This window comes from Myotis nattereri (genome assembly GCF_964212035.1).
Source record: "Myotis nattereri genome assembly, chromosome: 6".
NCBI lineage: Eukaryota > Metazoa > Chordata > Mammalia > Chiroptera > Vespertilionidae > Myotis > Myotis nattereri.
The window spans coordinates 7365036-7382295 of NC_138081.1; the positions used below are offsets into that span (position 1 = coordinate 7365036).

Sequence of the window (17260 nt, forward strand, 5' to 3'; positions counted from 1 at the left end):
CGGGGCGGGTTCCAGCCTGGGTTTGCCCTCCGACCCCGCTCAGTCCCAGGGCCGCTCAGGTATTCCAGACCCAGAGGCCCCGATCCCCTGGCGCGTGAGCTCCTAGAAAGTAAGGAAGGAAACAAAGATGCCGCCACTCACTTCGCAGTGAGGACTGGGCCTTGGAGGACACACGACCCCCAAGGCTTGATGGGGTGGGGGGCAGGCCGGGCGGCGGTGGGCGGGAGCCACGAGGTTCCGGCCGGGTGGTGGGGAGGGAGGCCGGCGGGCCCCTCCCCCGCCATGGCCTCCTCGCCAGATTCCAGACCAGCAGGCTCGCCCGGCTCCGCCCGCCTCCTTCCTCCCGCGCTCTCCCGCCGGTGGCCACCTCCCCTCCCCCACCGCCGCCCTCCCCTCCCCCACCACCGACTCTCCGCCCCTCCCCCAGCCCCTATCGCCCTCATTCATCCCTCCATTCACGAAACTTGTGCTGAGCACCAAGGCCCCCTTAGGCCCTGGTGCGGGGCGGGCGGGTGTGGGGTCTGGAAAACAAAGCCCTGGAGGGCTCCCACCGATCCCGGCGCGGCGTCGGCGCCTCCCCACTGCGGCCCACCTCCGCCCGGCCCGGCCCCGGCCCTCCGGCCTCCGCCGGCCTCCTTCCCACCTCCGCCCTCCGGCCCGGCCTGGGACCTGGGGGCGCGCCCACGTGGTCTGGGAGCGGGCGGGCAGCACCCCTGCTGCCGGGTCCCAGGACGGAGCTCCCCGGCCTAAGAGAAGTTCAGGGGGGTCTAGAGGGGCCGGGGCACTGGACGACTCAGGACACATCTCCCAGAGGGGCAGCGGCCCCCACCGGGCGGAGGAGCCAGGCAGGGCTCTGGCCGCTGTTGCCCTGGGGCAGGAGGGAGCCTGCGCCTAGTGACGGAGACAGTCACGTAGAAGGCCCCAGGCGTCAGCGCCCCTTCCCCAGCCCAGGACCTTCCTGCTTGACAAGCAGGCAAGGAGCAGAAGTCAAAGACCACGTGAGAATTCTCCTGAAGGTCTGGGGCCTGTCCCGAACCGTGCGCCATGGGTGGGAGCAGGTGGCCGAAGCCACAGGCCTTGTCCCCACGTCCCACAGCTGGTTAGCGAGCTGACATGAGCTGACATGGACATCCTGCCCCGCCGGGGGAGTGGCCTGGAGAGACAGGGTCACAGGCCCAGTCTGGCCCCTAACACTTCCTTCACCTGCTCACGGGGATGGGCCTCCATAGGCTACCCAGCTTTAAAGGCCCTTTCTTTCTCTCCCTTGAAGTTCAGATCCCCAGCACAACTCCCTGTGGTGAGGACTTTGCTGACAACAGAAATCACTTTGGCTAATTGTCATTTTTGTTTTTATTTTAGAGAAACAGACAGAGAGAGAGAGAGAAGCCCGGACCGGCCAGTGGTTGAGCGTTGACGATACCAGGAGGTCAAGGTCCCATTCCCAGTCATGTTGGGAGCTGGATCCCCGCGAGGCAACAGATCAATGATTCTCTCTCATCATTGATGTTTCTCTCTTTCCCTCTCTGTGAAATCAATGAAAACATTTTTTTTTTTTTTTTTAAAAGAGAGATCCATGTGAGAGAGAAACATCAATCAGTTGCCTCCTGTACTTGCTCCAACAAGGGATCCAACTCTGGGTATGTTCCCTGACGGAATTGAGTCCACCACCTCAGTTGGGACAATGCTCCTACTAACTGAGATACCCGGCCAGGGCCTAATCATTCTTTATTCAAAAACATTTTTTTTTTAGCTCAAACACTGTGGTAGGCCCTAGGGATACCCCAGTGAACACAGCATAACCTGGCCCTGATGAAGCTGACTTTTCAGTGAGTAGAACCAGACAGCAAACACAGTACATACCACTTTTTATTATTATTATTATTGCTTAAAGTAAAACTTTTAAAATTTTACTTATTTATTGTTAATCCTCATCAGAGGATATTTTTCCATTGATTTTCAGAGAGAGTGGAAGGGAGGGGGAGAGACAGAAACTTCTATGTGAGAGAGAAACATGGAATGGTTACCCCCTACACATGCCCCAACCAGGGCCAAGGATGGAGCCTGCAACCTAGGTAGGTGCCCTTGACCGGAATCGAACCCGGGACCCTTCAGTCCAAGGGCCAACACTCTATCCACTGAGCCAAATTTGCCAAGACCATACCACTTTAAAAAAAAAAAAAAAAAAAGCTTATTGGCCCTGGCCGGTTTGGCTTGGTGGATAGAGTGTTGGTCTGCGGACTGAAGGATCCCAGTTCGATTCTCGTCAAGGGCACATGCCCGGGGCTGCGGGCTCGATACCCAGTAGGGGGCGTACAGGAGGTAGCCAATTAATGATTCTCTCTCATCATTGATATTTCTCTCTCTCTCTCTCTCTCTCCCTCTCTTCCTCTCTGAAATCAATAAAAATATATATTAAAAATAGTTTATTGATTTTTAGAGAGAGAGGGAGAGAAACATCGATGTGAAAGCACATCGATCAGCTGCCTCCTGCTTGTGCCCCACCAGGGATCAAGCCCACAACCCAGTCATGTGCCCTGACCAGGAAGAGAACCGGTTGCAACTTCTGGGACAATGCTCAACCAACTGAGCCACACCGGCCAGAGCAGATATTGCTTTTATTGATAATAGTTCAGTAGAAAAGTTAATTATACAGTATATTAGAATTGATAAGTGTTATAGGGCAGAAAAAAAGCATGGTAAAGTGGTTGAGGCTTGCAGGGGGAGATGTGCAATTTCCTTTTTATCCTCATCCAAGGGTATGTTTCTATTGATTTTAGAGAGAGGGAGAGAGAGAGAGAAATATCTAGGTGAGAGAGACACATCGACTGTTTGCCTTCCACATGGGCCCCCACCGGTTCCTGGGATGGGGATCGAACTTGCAACCCAAATGAACCTGTGACCCTTCAGTGCTCTAGCCAACGCTCTAACCACTGACCCACACAGTCCAGGGCCATTCCTGCCTCTTAACCTTTACAAAGCTGGTGACCAACAAATTTTTCTCCTTTTAAAAAAAAAAAAAATTTTTTTTTATTGATTTCAGAGACAGAGGGAAAGAGAGATAGAAACATCAATGGGGAGAGAGAATCATTGATCGGCTGCCTCCTGCACCCCCCACACTGGGGATCGAGACCGCAACCTGGGCATTGCATGATCAGAATCGAACTCGGGACCCTTCAGTCCACAGGCTGACGCTCTATCCACTGAACCAAACCAGCCAGGGCAGATTTCACTCTTTAGGGGGACCTAATTCACAGCCAATCCCGCAGCTTCAAAGGAGGACGGGGAGTGGTGCTGAATGCCACCCCACCATGGTTGTTACAGCCTTAAGCCCATCAACAAGCCAGATGCCCTGCGACCCCCCACCCCCACCCCTGCATGCTCCACCCACAGCCCTTGCCCCTGCCTTATGCTCCCCAGACCCCATCATAGCAGGTTCCACACTGGTGAAATTGCTATGCACTTGTCTCCCTGCCCCATCCAAAGTAAGTCCCTTGAGGAACTAATTCAAGTGCCTATCGCAGTGCCTGGAGGGACCCATCCGCCCGGCTGGGAGAAGGCAACAAGCTCGCCCAGCCCAGGAGAAGCAGTGGAGGGGAAAGAGGCAGAGTCCCAATCCAACCTCCCGGAGGCTCAGGGAGTAAAATGGGGGCAATAGCGTGGCTGAGCTGGTAGGGGCACTGAGGGTCTGCATTTAGTGGGTGCTCATCACCTCTCCCTTTACCTCTTTCTTTTCTGAGGTTGAAGAGGAGCTGGGCTTTCCTGGGTTCCAGCTCTGCAGAAGGTTGATAAAACTGATGTGTCCTGGGTCATGCAAGGTGGGCCACTGGCTCAGGGCAGGCGGCAGGGAGGCTCCTGTCTCCCGGGCCGTCCTATTTATTGGAGAATTTTTCCCTCGAAAGTTGGAAGCAGAAGAGGCCCTCCTCCCACTCTAGGCCTGCCAGGTCTCCTGGCAGCAGAGCCTGTGGTCAGCAGGGCCCGGTGGCCTGGTCCTGCCAGATGACTAGCTGTGCTAGGAGCTGGGTGCCTCTCCAGGAGAGTGGTCGGCACTGTGAGCCAGGGTGACTCTGTGTCTGGCTTGCTTGGGTCAATCTTGGTTGATATGGTCCTGGGTCAATCCCAGTTGTAATGGGCCAGTTCAGGTTCCTGCTCATTGTCTGTCATAACTGCTACTAACCCCTTTTATGCTTTTTATTGCTGTTGTTTTTATTGATTTCAGAGAGGAAGGGAGAGGGAGAGATAGGAACATCAATGATGAGAGAGAATCATTGATCAGCTGCCTCCTGCACACCCTCTACTGGGATGTGCCCTGACCAGGAATCGAACTGGTTCATAGGTTGACGCTCAACAACTGAGCCACACCAGTTGGGCTCCCTTAAGTGTCCTGCTTGTCTGTCATAGTTGGGCAAACATATCCTACTAGAGGCCCAGTGCACAAAATTTGTGCAGGGGAGCGGGAAGGGGTTCCCTCAGCTCGGCCTGCACCCTCTCCAGTCCGGGACCACTGGCTCCTAACTGCTCTCCCCTGCCGGCCTGATAGCCCCTAACCGCCTTTGCCTCGGCCCCCCCCCCCCCCACTGTGGCTTTGTCCAGAAGGACGTCCAGTCTATCTGGTCTACTTAGCATATTACCCTTTTATTAGTACAGATGATCCAGGAATTCCTCTCCTAGGTGTGTACCCAACAGAAATGTGTACATCTAGTCACCAAGACATATTCCAGAACATTTGTGGCTGCACTATTTGCAACAGTCTCAAACCAGAAACTACCCAAGTGCCCTTCAACAGAGTGGATATAACAATGTGGGACGCTTACACTGGGCACCAAAGAGAATGAACGTCCCGCTGCCACGTGCAAATAACATGGATGAATCACAACGTAATGTTGAACAAAAGAAACGAACACAGGAGAGTATGTAAGGTATGATTCCATCCACACAACGCACATAAAAGCTGCTTGATCTGGGTGCTGGGTTCACTTTATGAACATGTGTTGAGCTGAACACAGGATTTGTGCATTTTCTCTCTGTACATTTTCATCAGTAAAAGGTTTGCTTTAAAAAATATCCTGGTTTGGACAATAGCTTAGACCATTTCTACGCCTCTTCACCCCACTTCCTTACAGGTTAGGCCGATTCAGAGTACGGGCACACCTTACTCCCATGCCTTTTGGGACTTCTATTAACCTCTACTCTTCCAAGAGCTGCCGTTGACGCAAAAGCCAGAGATAAGCTGATAAATAAATATATAACTGGAGAGATGTCAGACATGAATCCCCAGGAAATGCTAAGGGACACCCTAACCTACCACAACCTCCGCATTTCAAGCCACGACTGGGAGATTGTCAGGCTCCTGCTACTCCTTAACAGGGCAGGGAAAGAACTAACATACATCAGGAAGGATTTCAACAGCCCAGCTGTCCTGAAAAATAAAGCTGAGCTGAACTCCCCGCTTTCTGAATATGTCTGTGGGGCTCACTGAGCTCACTGGGCTGTCCTTAGGAAAGCTGTGTAATTCAACTCTGACGTAAGAAAATGTTTCCTGTGGCAAAGACTGGTTCTGATACGACCAATTTCCCTGGGCCCCTCAGGCCTTGACCAGCCAGGCAGATGGCCCTGGCCTAGAACAGCTTCCTCTCCCTGCCTGCTCCCCATGGCCCCCACCTAACCAATCCCATCAGGCCTGCTCAAGCCCACCTCTTCCAGGAGGAGTCCTTGCCTGTCCCCGGCTCCCCCCTCTCTTCCTGTAGCACCCACTGAGTCTCTCTTTCAGCACCTGACCCCCAGTCTAAGTTTTAAGAGCATAGAGAACTTTATGTTGCTCACCGATTGTACCCCCAAAGCATGGACCGGTTCTTGTACACAGTAGGCGCTCAGTAAATACTGCACCCAGGCTTTCTGCCTCCTGGCCTCTAGGGGATTGTTACTCTGGGGTGTCCCTCGTTCTGATTCCTCTAGACATGAAATTCGCTGGGGCAAGGACTCTCTTATTTTTAAAATCCCTGCCACTCATCCTTCTGCTTAGTAAATACTTATTGAAAGAGGAGAGAAAGTAATGTTGGGGCATTTGCAATCCAGAAAGCATGGCGGTGGGGGTCAGTGGTAGAGTTATTTGGATTTCAAGGGTGTGGATAATCCTGAAGAAGAATAAACTACTATATTTGCCTAGAAATTTATTTATATCTGCTTCCTTCCAGAGAGGGGTTGAGGTGGCTTACGAAAATACACATAATACAAGGTAAAAAACAAGTCGGCGAGGAAATCAGGACGAGGGGAAAAAAAGCGTAGGGAAAAAGAAGAGCAAGTCGGCTGGTGAAAAGTGGGCCAAAAAGTTGGCCAAGTTTGCCCACAGCCCGCTGGAGACCAAGTCCCGCTTTTCCCACCGACTGACCAGGCCACACCAGGCCGCCCTGGCCACCAGCCCCAGCCCGGCCTGGAAGCCCGGGCCCCGGGTCGCCGGCGGGGGCCTGCACCTTAGGGTTGAGGGCTCCTTCTCCCACTCAAGGCCGCGCAGGTCCTGGAGCTCACGACTCCCGGCCATTCATTCGGCCACCCCCACCAGCGGCCTACTACGCGCGCTGGGCGCAGGGCACAAAGATGGAGCGCGCGCCTTGCACCCGCCCCACCCCCACCAGGGCTCCAGACAAAGGGGCAGCCACCCCTCCCCCGCCTCTCCCCAGCCATCCCCTCCGCCCTCTCTCCCCTCGGGCCGCACTTCCGTGACTTCCTCTCCCCTCCAGGGCAGCCTGGGGACTGCACAGGGGTGCGTCCCACCTGGGCGCGGGGCGGGGAGCGGGCGCGCGGGCCGGAGGCCTCCCCGCCCATTCCCAGCTCGGACGGCCCCGGCCCCGCGCCCTCTTCTTTAAACCGGTTCGGTGGGCCCCCAGCGCCTTCCCGCCCGGCGCCCCGCCCCCACCCGGCCGAGCACGTGCTGCCCGGGTGGGGGCTGGGCCCACTCCCGCCTGGGCGCCCCACCCCCACCGGAAACATTCCTGAAACATTCCTGAAACCGGGAGGCCGGCCCGCGGTCCCCACCCCCCTCCGCTCGGCCCAGGGTTTTCCTGGAGCCCCTCCGCCGCCCGCGGGCCCGTGAGGAGGGGGCTGGGCCGGGGCCTCGGCTGACCGGGGAGGAAGAAAAACATGAGTCACCGCCGTGTGTCATTGGGCCGCATTGCAATTCCCTGCATCACGGGAGGTGTGGACGGCCGCCTCGGGGACCCGGGGCGGGGAGGTGCGCTCCCCGAGGCCCGGCCCGGCCTGCAGGGAGCGCCACGAGCGGCGCCCTTTCTCCTCCCACTGCCCTCCCCGCCATCTTCCCGCTTGGGCTTCCTTGTCGGTCGTGCAACAAGTCTTTGTTGAGCCGGCGCCAGGGCGCCCGGCGTGGCGGGGACGGTGTGCGTGGGCTCCGTCCCTGCCCTCGAAGCGCTTCCAGGCGGCGGCTGGCTCACGCGTCCCGAACTTCACGGGAAGTCACGCGGATGCGGCCGAGCCCCCGCGGGAGAGCACGTCTGCGGGCGTCTCCTCAGGTTTACCTGCACCGAGCCCGCCGCTTGTTGTGCTTGAAGGATGCACCTTGATTAAGGTTCACTTGCGGCCGCTAATAAATTAAAACTCTGCGTTTCACACGTCTGAATTTCACAACAGCGGTATTTCACCAGGTGGCCACACGCGGGTTGGCACTGAAATGTGCACGCGGACACCTGTCCGCCCCGGGGACGTCTCCCAGCCGCGGAGCTGGGCGAAGGGGGCGGCGGGTAGGCCGCGAACTCTCCCGGCGGCGCGTTTCTCTCCACCCCCCGCCCCCGCGGACCCCGCAGGCACCACCGTCTCATGTCCTCGCGCCCCGCGGGCGCCAGGCCCCGATGCCCCGAAGAATCCTAGAGGTGATTCCGCCCGGGACAACAGCCCCCGTTCCCGGGAGTGGGACACCCTCCCCCCCACCCCGGGAACAGCTCCTAGACGACCCCTCTGTGCACTCCCCCAGGTTCCCCATCCGACACGGTGGGGAGTGGGCCGGCACCTCGCCTTCTCAGCCCGCCCCCGGCGCCGGCGCGGGGAACTGCGCGCCCCTCCCCGAAGTCAGCACCCACCCGCGGGGCGGCTGGCGGGCGGCCGCCCTTTTAAATCCCCGGGCTCATTTGCATGGCCCCGCCCCCTCGGTGACACGGCTGGCGCGGGCGGGCCCGTCCCCCCTGCCCCTGGGTCGCTCTTTTTAAGCTCCCCTGAGCCGGGGCTGCGCTCCTCTAATTGGGACTCCGAGCCCGGGCTATTTCTGGCGCTGGCGCGGCTCCAAGAAGGCGTGAGTTCGCGGCCCCTCCGGTGGCTTCTGTTTTTTTTAAATATCTATCATTTAATGAAATTATTTATTGAGGCCGCGCACGGGCCGTGCCTAGCTTCCTGCCCCTCGCCATCCTTCGGGGGAGGGGGGATATTTTTGTCCCCCCGCCTGGATGTTACACCTAAATACCCCGCGGGGGCCTGGGCGGCGAGCACGCGGCGGCGGCGGTCTCTGAGAACCTCTGCTCTCTCCCGGTTTCAGATCCGCATTTGCTACTAGCGGCGGCGGCGGCGGAGCCAGGCCGGTCCTCAGCGCCCAGCACCGTCGCTCCTCGCAGCCGGAGCGCGCACCACAGGCCGGCGGCCGAGCTCGCGGTGAGTCGTCCCCGGGGCCCGCGACAGAGGGGGGCGCCCGCGCCCCCGCCGCCCCTCCTGCGAGCCGCCGGGGGCTGCAGCGCGCGCCTCCAGCTTTATTCCCAGGCCGGGACTGCGCGAGCCGCGGGCGGAGGAGGGCCGCGCGGCGCGGGGGCGGGCGGCGGGGCCCGCAGGCGTGGGGAGGGCGCCCGCACTCCTGCCCCCGCGGCGCGGGCGCCCTGCGGGGGGCGGGGACCCGGGAAAGGCGCGCGGTGGGGGAGGGGGCGCGCGGCTGCGGCGAGCGCGAGTTGTGCACCCGGCGGATCCCGATGCACCTCGCGCCCGCCGCTCCCGCCCGAGCCCGGGCCCGGGCCCCGAGTGGGTGGCTGGGGGGGCGGAGAGAGGAACAGGCTGCGGCGCAGCGGGAGAGTGGGGAGCCGACCGGCCCCCGCAGCCTGGGGAAGTTCTAGAAGTGAGGGGGATGGGCAGGAATCCCGCAATCCGGTCCTACTCCCGCTCGGCCTTTACCTGGCGCCCCTTCTCGCCAATGAGGCCGGATCGCGGGCCTGGGCTTGGTGTTTCACCCCGACCCCACCTCTGGCCCGGCCCGCGCGCCTCTTCAGCCCCCAGGGCCGGGCCTGCCCTCCACCCCCACAAACTGGTTTCTCTGCTTTGCTGGGCTCTGTTGGAACTAGTCCCTGTGACTCCCCGCTTCCATTTATTTTCCTGGGGCTTTATTTTGCGGGGAGGGCACAGAGGAGAGTGGCTTTCTTCCTCTACCCCGCGCCAGCGCGCGCCAGGTTCCTGCCCCAAGGCGGGCTTGGGTGCCCCCTCTGGCAGGAAGTGGGGCCGGGTGCACCCGCGTGGCGGTGCATGCGGTCGGGGTGCACCGGTTTCCCGCGCCTGCTCGAGCGCCCCTCCCCCCGCGCATTCTGGCCCCGGGTCCCGCCGGTGGACCTGCCACAGCCAAGCGCAGACACTTGCAGAGTCACCCCGGGACCGAGTGTGGAGCAGGGGGCCACAGGGACTTCACCAGGCCGCCCCGGCGGGTAAGGAAAGTGGCGGGCTCGGCGGTCGCCAGGAACCTACTCCATCCTGCCCGTCAACTTGCTGTGTGACTCCAGGCAACTTACCAGCCTCTCTGGACGACTCTTTCTGTAAAACAAGGCAGCCCCGAGATGATTTCCTAAGGTCATTCCTGCAAGTTCTCTAAGCATTTGTGGAGCACACATTACGGGCACAGTGTGTGAAGGGCGCAAACCTGAGGACCAAAAGGTCTTAGACATGGAAGGATTAAGATTGGGCCCTAAAAGTGGCTTTTCCACGACAGGCCTCTGATGTTCAGAAACAGGTGGAAGACGCAGCATTTGTTGGTCCCACCAGAGAGGGCCTCGGGCCTTTATTCAACTCACAGAGGCCTGGATTTGGGGTGGGTGAGTGTGGACTCAGGGCTCCCCAGCAGCAAGAGGTAGGAAGAAGCACCAGATGAAACTCGAGCTTCCAGGGACACCCACCAGGATTCCAGCAGGCGGGGCCCAGGCTCTCTGGGATGAGGGTAGAACCCCCCCCTCTCTGAGGGGCCTCGGGCAGACCTCATGTGAGGCCAGTGCTCATTTAGCTGATTAATTTTGATGTTTCGTTTGAAAAGGGGCCTGTGGTGTAATAGAAGATTTTAATCACTGCCTGTAATTACAGAGCAGGCTAAGCCACTGATGAGGGAGCAGGCTAAAGCCCCAACCACCTTGTTTAAAGGGTCTTCAAGTCTAAAATATTGTAAAATAGAAGAAATCCTGTAAAAGGCCCTGCCGTCTGGAGCACCCCGAAGCTTTGAGGACAGGGCCCCCCCCAAAGTCACAAATTGGCAAAATGTTTTCTCTTCTCACTGGAAATTGTCTGAAGAGGAGAAAAGTCATTTTCAAATGTTCTCATTTTGAATGAAGACTTCCCATTGTCTAGGCATTTTAAAACTTATCTGGTTTGACCTTTGCAGGGGTCTGGAGAGGTGGGTGAGGCAGATGTCTTACCTTTACCCCATTTCATAGGCCGAGGGGCTTTCAGAAGCCAGTCCTGTGGGCCCAGCCCACCCCTTACCAGGAATCGGTCCCCACGGAGGTGGGGGAGCCTGGGTTTCCTAATTCAAGTCTCTTGGCTTGTCTGTGACTCGCGGATAATGACTGGGAGGATTGCGTGTTTTAATTATTGATTTGAGAGAAAGATCCATTAGTTGTGCCACTTATTCTATGCATTCATTGGTTGGTTCTTGTATGTGCCCTGACCGGGGCGGGAACCCACCACTTCGGTGTATCAGCACAACACTAACCAGCTGAGCTACCTGGCCAGGGCCTCACTGCCCTTTTTATGTCTCTCGAAGGGCCTCCCAGCAACAGGGTGCAGGTGTCCTTGCCGGGGGAGGTTTGGGGCAGACTCAAATAGTGAGGCTTCTGAGAGGGAACATGCTAAAAAAGGGCCAAGAAGCTTTTTAGGGTCAGTCCTGCCAGGGCTCCAGAGGGCCAGCTAGAAGGGTCCATCCCAGCTGGAGAAGCCCCTCCTGTAAGCAGGTATCAAAGGGAAAGATCTCTGATTCCAGGTCGGCAGGATGGGGGTGAGGGAGAGAGGAGACCCACCTTTCAGTTGTGGGCTCCTTTTCCTCCCCCAGCCTTGCCCACTGCAGTTCAACCACCTTCCCGGTTCCCAAATTGTGCCCCATCTTTGAATCCCAGGCTTTTACCCTGGGAGAGAGTAGAGAGGGACCTTGCTGGGGCCCAGGCACCAGCCCTGGCCTTGTGATTGGTGTGGAGTGTCAAGGTCGGTCGTGGTAGCCTTAGGTCTTGAACCTGGAGCTTGACAATATTGTCAGCGAGGTGTGCAGGGGATTGAAGCTCAGGTGCCCGGGCTCAGTGAAAGGTCAGAAGCTGGCTAGAGAGTCCCCCCTCCTGCCCCCTGTGGCGTGAAGACCGCCCCCCACTTCATCTACACCTTTGCCCAGGACAGCCTCCCCCTCAGCCAGGTCTGGGCTGCCTGTGCCCTGGCCCTGTGGGGGTGGCAAGACAACAAAGAGCCCTTCTGAACAGGAGATAAGGAGTGATTAGGGCAGAGGGCCTAGCTCAGCCGTGGGCAAACTACGCCCCCGAGGGCCAGACATTTGAAATGAATAAAACTAAAAAAAAAAAAAGACTACCCTTTTATGTAATGATGTTTACTTTGAATTTATATTAGTTCACACACACACTCCATCCATGCTTTTGTTCCGGCCCTCCGGTCCAGTTTCAGAACCCATTGTGGCCCTCGAGTCAAAAAGTTTGCCCACCCCTGGCCTAGCTCCTCCCTGTGGCGGCAGCAGGGCGGGCATCCTGGGCGCCCGGGGAGCGGGCGGCTTTGCTGCAGTCCGCTTGGAGGGTGGGCGGGATGAGGGTGTAGGAGGCGGCTGAAACTGTTTTGTTTAAAACCACTTTTCCTGCCTTCAGCATCTCAGCCATCGCTCCTCCACCTGCTCCGTAGAGAAGGGAAGATGAGCGAGTCGAGTTCGAAGTCCAGCCAGCCCTTGGCCTCCAAGCAGGAGAAGGACGGCACTGAGAAGCGAGGGCGGGGCAGGCCGAGAAAGCAGCCTCCGGTGAGTCCTGGGACCGCACTGGTAGGGAGTCAAGTGGGTGTCCAAATCTTGGCCTCGGTTAACCCTTTGGGCGCGGGAGGTCCCAGGCATCTTGGCAGGCGAAAGCAGGAACGGGGCGGTGCAGAATCACTCCCGTCTGCTGTCCTCCCCACATGCCTGCACACCCTATACTCACCAACTCGCAGACCCTCCTGAGACCCCAGCAGACGTGGGGACCAAGCCTCAGTGTCCCTCTGCTCACGCAGGTGCGTCTGCTCTGTGGGGGCCACCTGCTCTAGACCCCTGTGTTAACAGTAGCGGTGAACTCCGCGAACATGAAAGGACGAGGAGCCTAGGGTTTTTAAGCATGAGATCCACCTCACATCTTGCTGTTGATTTGCTGCTATGAGAGTTTTGGGTCCTTCCTGACAGTTTCTGCACTTCCTCATCTCGGCCAGTAACCAGGGCAGGGCCGCACTGCCAGCGGCCTGGCGAGGCTTCAGCCTGGCTCTGTAGAAGGAAATGGAAGCCTAAGAAGTTGGAAATGGTGGGGAGTTGGTTGGTAGAGTGAACCCTGGCGCTGTCCTCCTGGGTTAGAAGGCCAGCCTTGCCCTGTGGGGCACCCCGGGAGGCATGGCCAGCGGGTGAGGTCCAGGCTTCCCCTTCCTGGGGAAGAGGAGAGGAGACCGGGGCCAGTCCTTCACACGCAGGCCCCCAGCTTCCCGGCAGTGAGGTGGAGAGAGGGGTCTATCTTGACTGGGAGCCAGGAGGAGTCTGGGTGGTGGCATTCAGCTGCCTCTTCAGAGCCTAGTGTGTGGGGGACTCACCCTTGTCGTCTGCTTCCCTGGGCCTCCCCACTGCCTGTTACTGGGGTGGGGTCGGGGGTCAGGAAGGGGTGTTGGGCTACTGGACCATGGTTAGAAGCCACCCACGGGGAACCATAGCTGCTTGCCTCTGCTGCCTGGCTTCTATGCATTATGCAGCAGCTTTTTATTCCATCTTGGGCTTATTAAAATTTTAGCAGCAACAATGGCAGGGATCTCTGGCGTTTCTTCTCCCTGGGAGGCACCCTGGAGGGGGCCAGTTTACAGTAGAGCCTGGGGGCTCCTTCCAAGGGAGACATCCTTTCTGCTCTTCTGCCTCCCAGAAGCGCCGGCATGCAGTACCTGAAAGGGTGGGCAGTGATTGTGGCTCAGGACGAGACATCCTTCATTTAATTTTGATGATAACCCTTTTCAAAGGAGGAAAGTGGGGCTCGGGCATTAAGGGTCTTCCCCGAGATCTTGGGGATTAGTCGGTGGCAGAGCTGGGACAGGGCAGAGCTGCCTCTGTCTGTCGGCCCCCAGGACACCTTCCCCAGGATCTTGTCACCGGGAAGCAAGGGCCTTTGCAGAAGGTGGTCAAACAGCTGAATCCCAACCACTTGTCCCACCATTATGGGTTCTTGGCTGAGATGATGGCTCGCAGACTTAAATCCTTAAATCCGGTTGGGGTGGGGCAGAGCCCTCCGTCATCTGAAAGGGGTGGGACAGGTGGCATCTGTGTCTAACTGCCTCTGTCTTTGCAGAAGGAGCCCAGCGAAGTGCCAACACCTAAGAGACCTCGGGGCAGACCAAAGGGGAGCAAAAACAAGGGCGCTGCCAAGACCCGGGTGAGGCTTGGGGGCGGTGTGGCCTCCTAGTGCACGAAGAGGGAGGCGTGGGGGAGGGCTGGCTCATCCCGAGTCTGCCCCTCTGCCTGGGCTGTGGTGGCGGGCAGTGGGGCTGTGCTAATGGGGAAAGCAGGGTGATGACTGAGGTCTCACTCTGTGCCTTGGGCCTGCCCGGGACAATGGGGAAATCAAGTCAGAAGTCGTACAGCACTCCTGGCCTGGAGAAAGGAGAGTTGGGCACAGTGAAGGGGCAGCCCCACCAGCCCCTGGGCTGAAATGTCACTTCTATCCTGGGGTCCCCTGGATCTGGGGGTGAGGGGCAGGGAAGGCCAGCTTCCCAGCGGCATCAAGCTTTCAGAGAAGTTGTTTTGTTTTTTATTTTATTTTTTCTAAGACATGACTCATATCCTCTGAGTCATGGGAGGAGGAGGGAGTGGGGGGCGTGTGTGTATATTGAGGGGGCAATGTGGCGGCCAGTCATCACCAGCTGGACCAGCTGGGGTGGCCTGTGGTTGGGGTGAGATTCCTGGGCTTCCCCGAGGAGAGGAGGGCAGCTCTGTCCTCTGCTTCCCACCGTTACTGGGTGAGCTCTGTCGGGGACGTTTTTGACTTGGGTTTTTTCTCTGCCATCTAGAAAACCACCACGACTCCAGGGAGGAAACCAAGGGGCAGACCCAAAAAACTGGTAGGTGAAGGGGGTATGGGCTTGGCCCCTCTGGGCGGGGTGCTGAGAAGTGGGTGAGGCCTACCTGATCTTGTGCACCCACCATGGAAAAACGGCTCTCCCCGACCTGCTGGGCCAGGGATAGTGGCTGCCACACTTGGCCCAGGCCCGGCTCCTGGCACCTCGTTTTTTTTTTTTTAAATATATTTTATTGATTTTTTATAGAGAGGAAGGGAGAGAGAGATAGAGAGTTAGAAACATCGATGAGAGAGAAACATCAATCAGCTGCCTCCTGCACATCTCCCACTGGGGATATGCCCGCAACCCAGGTACATGCCCTTGACCGGAATCGAACCTGGGACCTTTCAGTCCGCAAGCCAACGCTCTATCCACTGAGCCAAACCGGTTTCGGCCTGGCACCTCGTTTAAAGGGCTATGTGTCCATGAGAAATGCAGGGTCCCAGGTACAGAACAGATCCTTGCCCTGCACTAGTGGAGGCTGTCTCTGCTTCTACGGGGGATCTTGGAGGTCCTCTAAACTGTCCTCCATTATAGAAATGAGGAAAGGCCTTCACAGGGGGAAGGATGAGGTGTGCCTTTGCCCTGATCCTGGGGAGGGAGGAAGCAGCAGCAAAGAGCTCAGCGCTGGGAGGGGTCAGTGCTGGGAGGGAGCTGAGGTGTGATCCCACCTGGAGGCACCGTTCATTTCTGGGCCCCTAGATAGCTGGTGGTGGAAGTAGGTTTGCTGAGTCAGGAGACTGCCTCTAGGGGGCTCCCCTGAGTTAGCCTCCCAGCTTTCCTGTTCCCAGCCCTTCCCTATCCCTAGTCTGCTCCCTGAACTCCCTGAGGCATTCATTCCTCGAGCTGAGCCACTACCACCAGGGCTGGGGGGCCGGGGGGCGGGGGGGTGCTGGCTGGGCCCCAGGAGTGAGTAACAGGAAACAAGTTGTTTTGGAGTTTGTGCCTGGCACGGGGGCCGCAGCTCGTGGTGTCCCGACATTCCCGCCCCGTGAGTGAGCCCCTGCGCCACACACTTCCCCTTCCTCCCCACCCTGGCCTGGGGTCAGCCTGCGGCTGCGGCCACTGCCCCTGTGTGCCAAGACCACCTGGTTCCCCCGCACCCTCCACCACCCCTACCCGTTTCCTCTCCCTGGCTGCTGCCTCCCTCCCCGAGCCAGTCACTCCTCACTTCCTTCAGCTTCAGTGCTGCTCTTCTGGGTCTGCCCAGTCCCCCACCGTGGGCCCCCGGGCAAGGGAGGGTGGCTCCGAGAGCAGCATGTGTGGTTTTTTTCCCTCCTTTTAAATTCTTCCTTTTTTATGAATGAAACTGGGCTGTGGAGGTTGCTGAGTCACCCACACACTCAACCCTGACGCATTCCCCTTCTGGAGAGCCAGGGAGGGGGTGGGGCAGCAGCCTGAGTTCCCTCCCCCACGACGGGGTGGAGGAGGAGAGGGCCAGGCCTGGCACCCCTGCTGATGGCCCTGCCTGTCCACCTCACAGGAGAAGGAGGAAGAAGAGGGCATCTCGCAGGAGTCCTCCGAGGAGGAGCAGTGACCCGGCCACCTGCTTCCTCACTGAGGAGCCGTTTCCTTCTGGGACTGGACAGCTCCGCTCCCACTGCCCCTGCCCCCTCCCCCGGCCACCACCACCCACCCACGCCCACCTGCACCGCCACACTACACAGCACACCAGCCGGGCCCTGGTGGCCCGAGTGGGGAGCAGTTTTCCTTTGGTCTCGGTCCCCAGCACCCCTCACCCCCATGTGCATCCCCCCGGCCTCCTGACAAAGCTGATGTCCCACTTAGCCGCACCCCATGCCTGCTGCGTCCCTGCTCCCTGGGTGGTGGGGGCATTGCTGACTGGGCTCCTGGTTTAGGGGGTCCCTTCCCCACTCTTACCTCTGGCTTCCCATTAGGGGGCCTGGGAGGGTTCCCCTGGCCTTAAAGGGGCCTGAGCCCCATCTCACTCTGACATGCCCGCTCCACTGTCCTGGCAGCAGCACCTGTGGCCATGGATAGGGTTGTTTGGCCCCAAGATGACCCAACAAACCTGTGTCTCGCCAGGTGCGGCTCACACCCACTTTCCTTCCTTCCACGAGGTGCCTAGCCCTGCACTAGGTTGAACAGCGCCCCCCTGGGGCACAGGAGGGAAGGCAGGAGGGTGTGAGCCCCTGGCCCCATCTGCTTCCACTCTAGGCCTCCAGTTTCCTCCCCCTCACATGGGGCACTAACAAGGAGCTAGCCTTGCCCGCTCCCACCCCCGCTCCTCCCCACCCCCCAAGGTTCTGGTTCCATCTTTCCTCTGTTCACAAACTACCTCTGGACAGTTGTGTTGTTTTTTTGTTCCATGTTTCATTCTTAGACATCTGTCATTGCTGCTGCTACCAGCGCCAAATGTTCATCCTCACTGCCTCCTGTGCTGCCCACACTCCCCTCCAAGATGCTCTTGGGAAGGAGCCAGGGGCAAAGCAGGCTGGGAATCGACTGCCCCAGTCCCAGGGAAGTGGGGGCTCTGCCCCTAGGATGCTGCAGCTGAGTGAGCGGGGGCCTGTGTTGACAGCGGAGAGTGTAGGGCCACCTTCTCCCCGTTCTGCCGGGAGGAGGTAGCCATTATTTGTCCCAGCCTGGGCCCCTCCCTCTGGTTTCCTACTTGCAGTTACTTGAATAAAAATATATCCTTTTCTGGACTGGAGTCTCTGTAGGTGGGTGCCTGGAGCAGGTGAAGGTGGAG

The 17260-nt window shown here is 58.6% G+C and overlaps 1 protein-coding gene across 2 annotated transcripts; it reads left to right on the plus strand.

Moving 5' to 3' along the window:
* The first annotated feature begins 8199 nt into the window (after window positions 1-8199).
* On the plus strand, window positions 8200-17216 carry HMGA1 (high mobility group AT-hook 1). Of its 2 annotated transcripts, none has more exons than XM_081094895.1 (6): window positions 8200-8293; window positions 8534-8646; window positions 12090-12235; window positions 13782-13865; window positions 14500-14550; window positions 16031-17216. In XM_081094895.1, the coding sequence occupies exons 3-6, from the start codon at window positions 12134-12136 to the stop codon at window positions 16082-16084; spliced, it is 291 nt and encodes a 96-aa protein (XP_080951021.1). In that variant the 5' UTR covers window positions 8200-8293; window positions 8534-8646; window positions 12090-12133; the 3' UTR covers window positions 16085-17216. The 2 variants fall into 2 exon arrangements, with proteins under 2 accessions (XP_080951021.1, XP_080951022.1); XM_081094896.1 differs by having other exon boundaries at window positions 8242-8293; window positions 13786-13865; window positions 14504-14550; window positions 16031-16866.
* The last annotated feature ends 44 nt before the right edge of the window (window positions 17217-17260 follow it).

Coding starts and splice junctions, on each gene's coding strand:
- HMGA1 (XM_081094896.1), top strand. CDS start 12,134: ATGAGCGAGTCGAGTTCGAAGTCCAGCCAGCCCTTGGCCTCCAAGCAG. Junction 12,236..13,785: donor GGCCGAGAAAGCAGCCTCCG/GTGAGTCCTGGG, acceptor CTTTGCAGAAGG/AGCCCAGCGAAGTGCCAACA. Junction 14,551..16,030: donor GGGGCAGACCCAAAAAACTG/GTAGGTGAAGGG, acceptor TCCACCTCACAG/GAGAAGGAGGAAGAAGAGGG.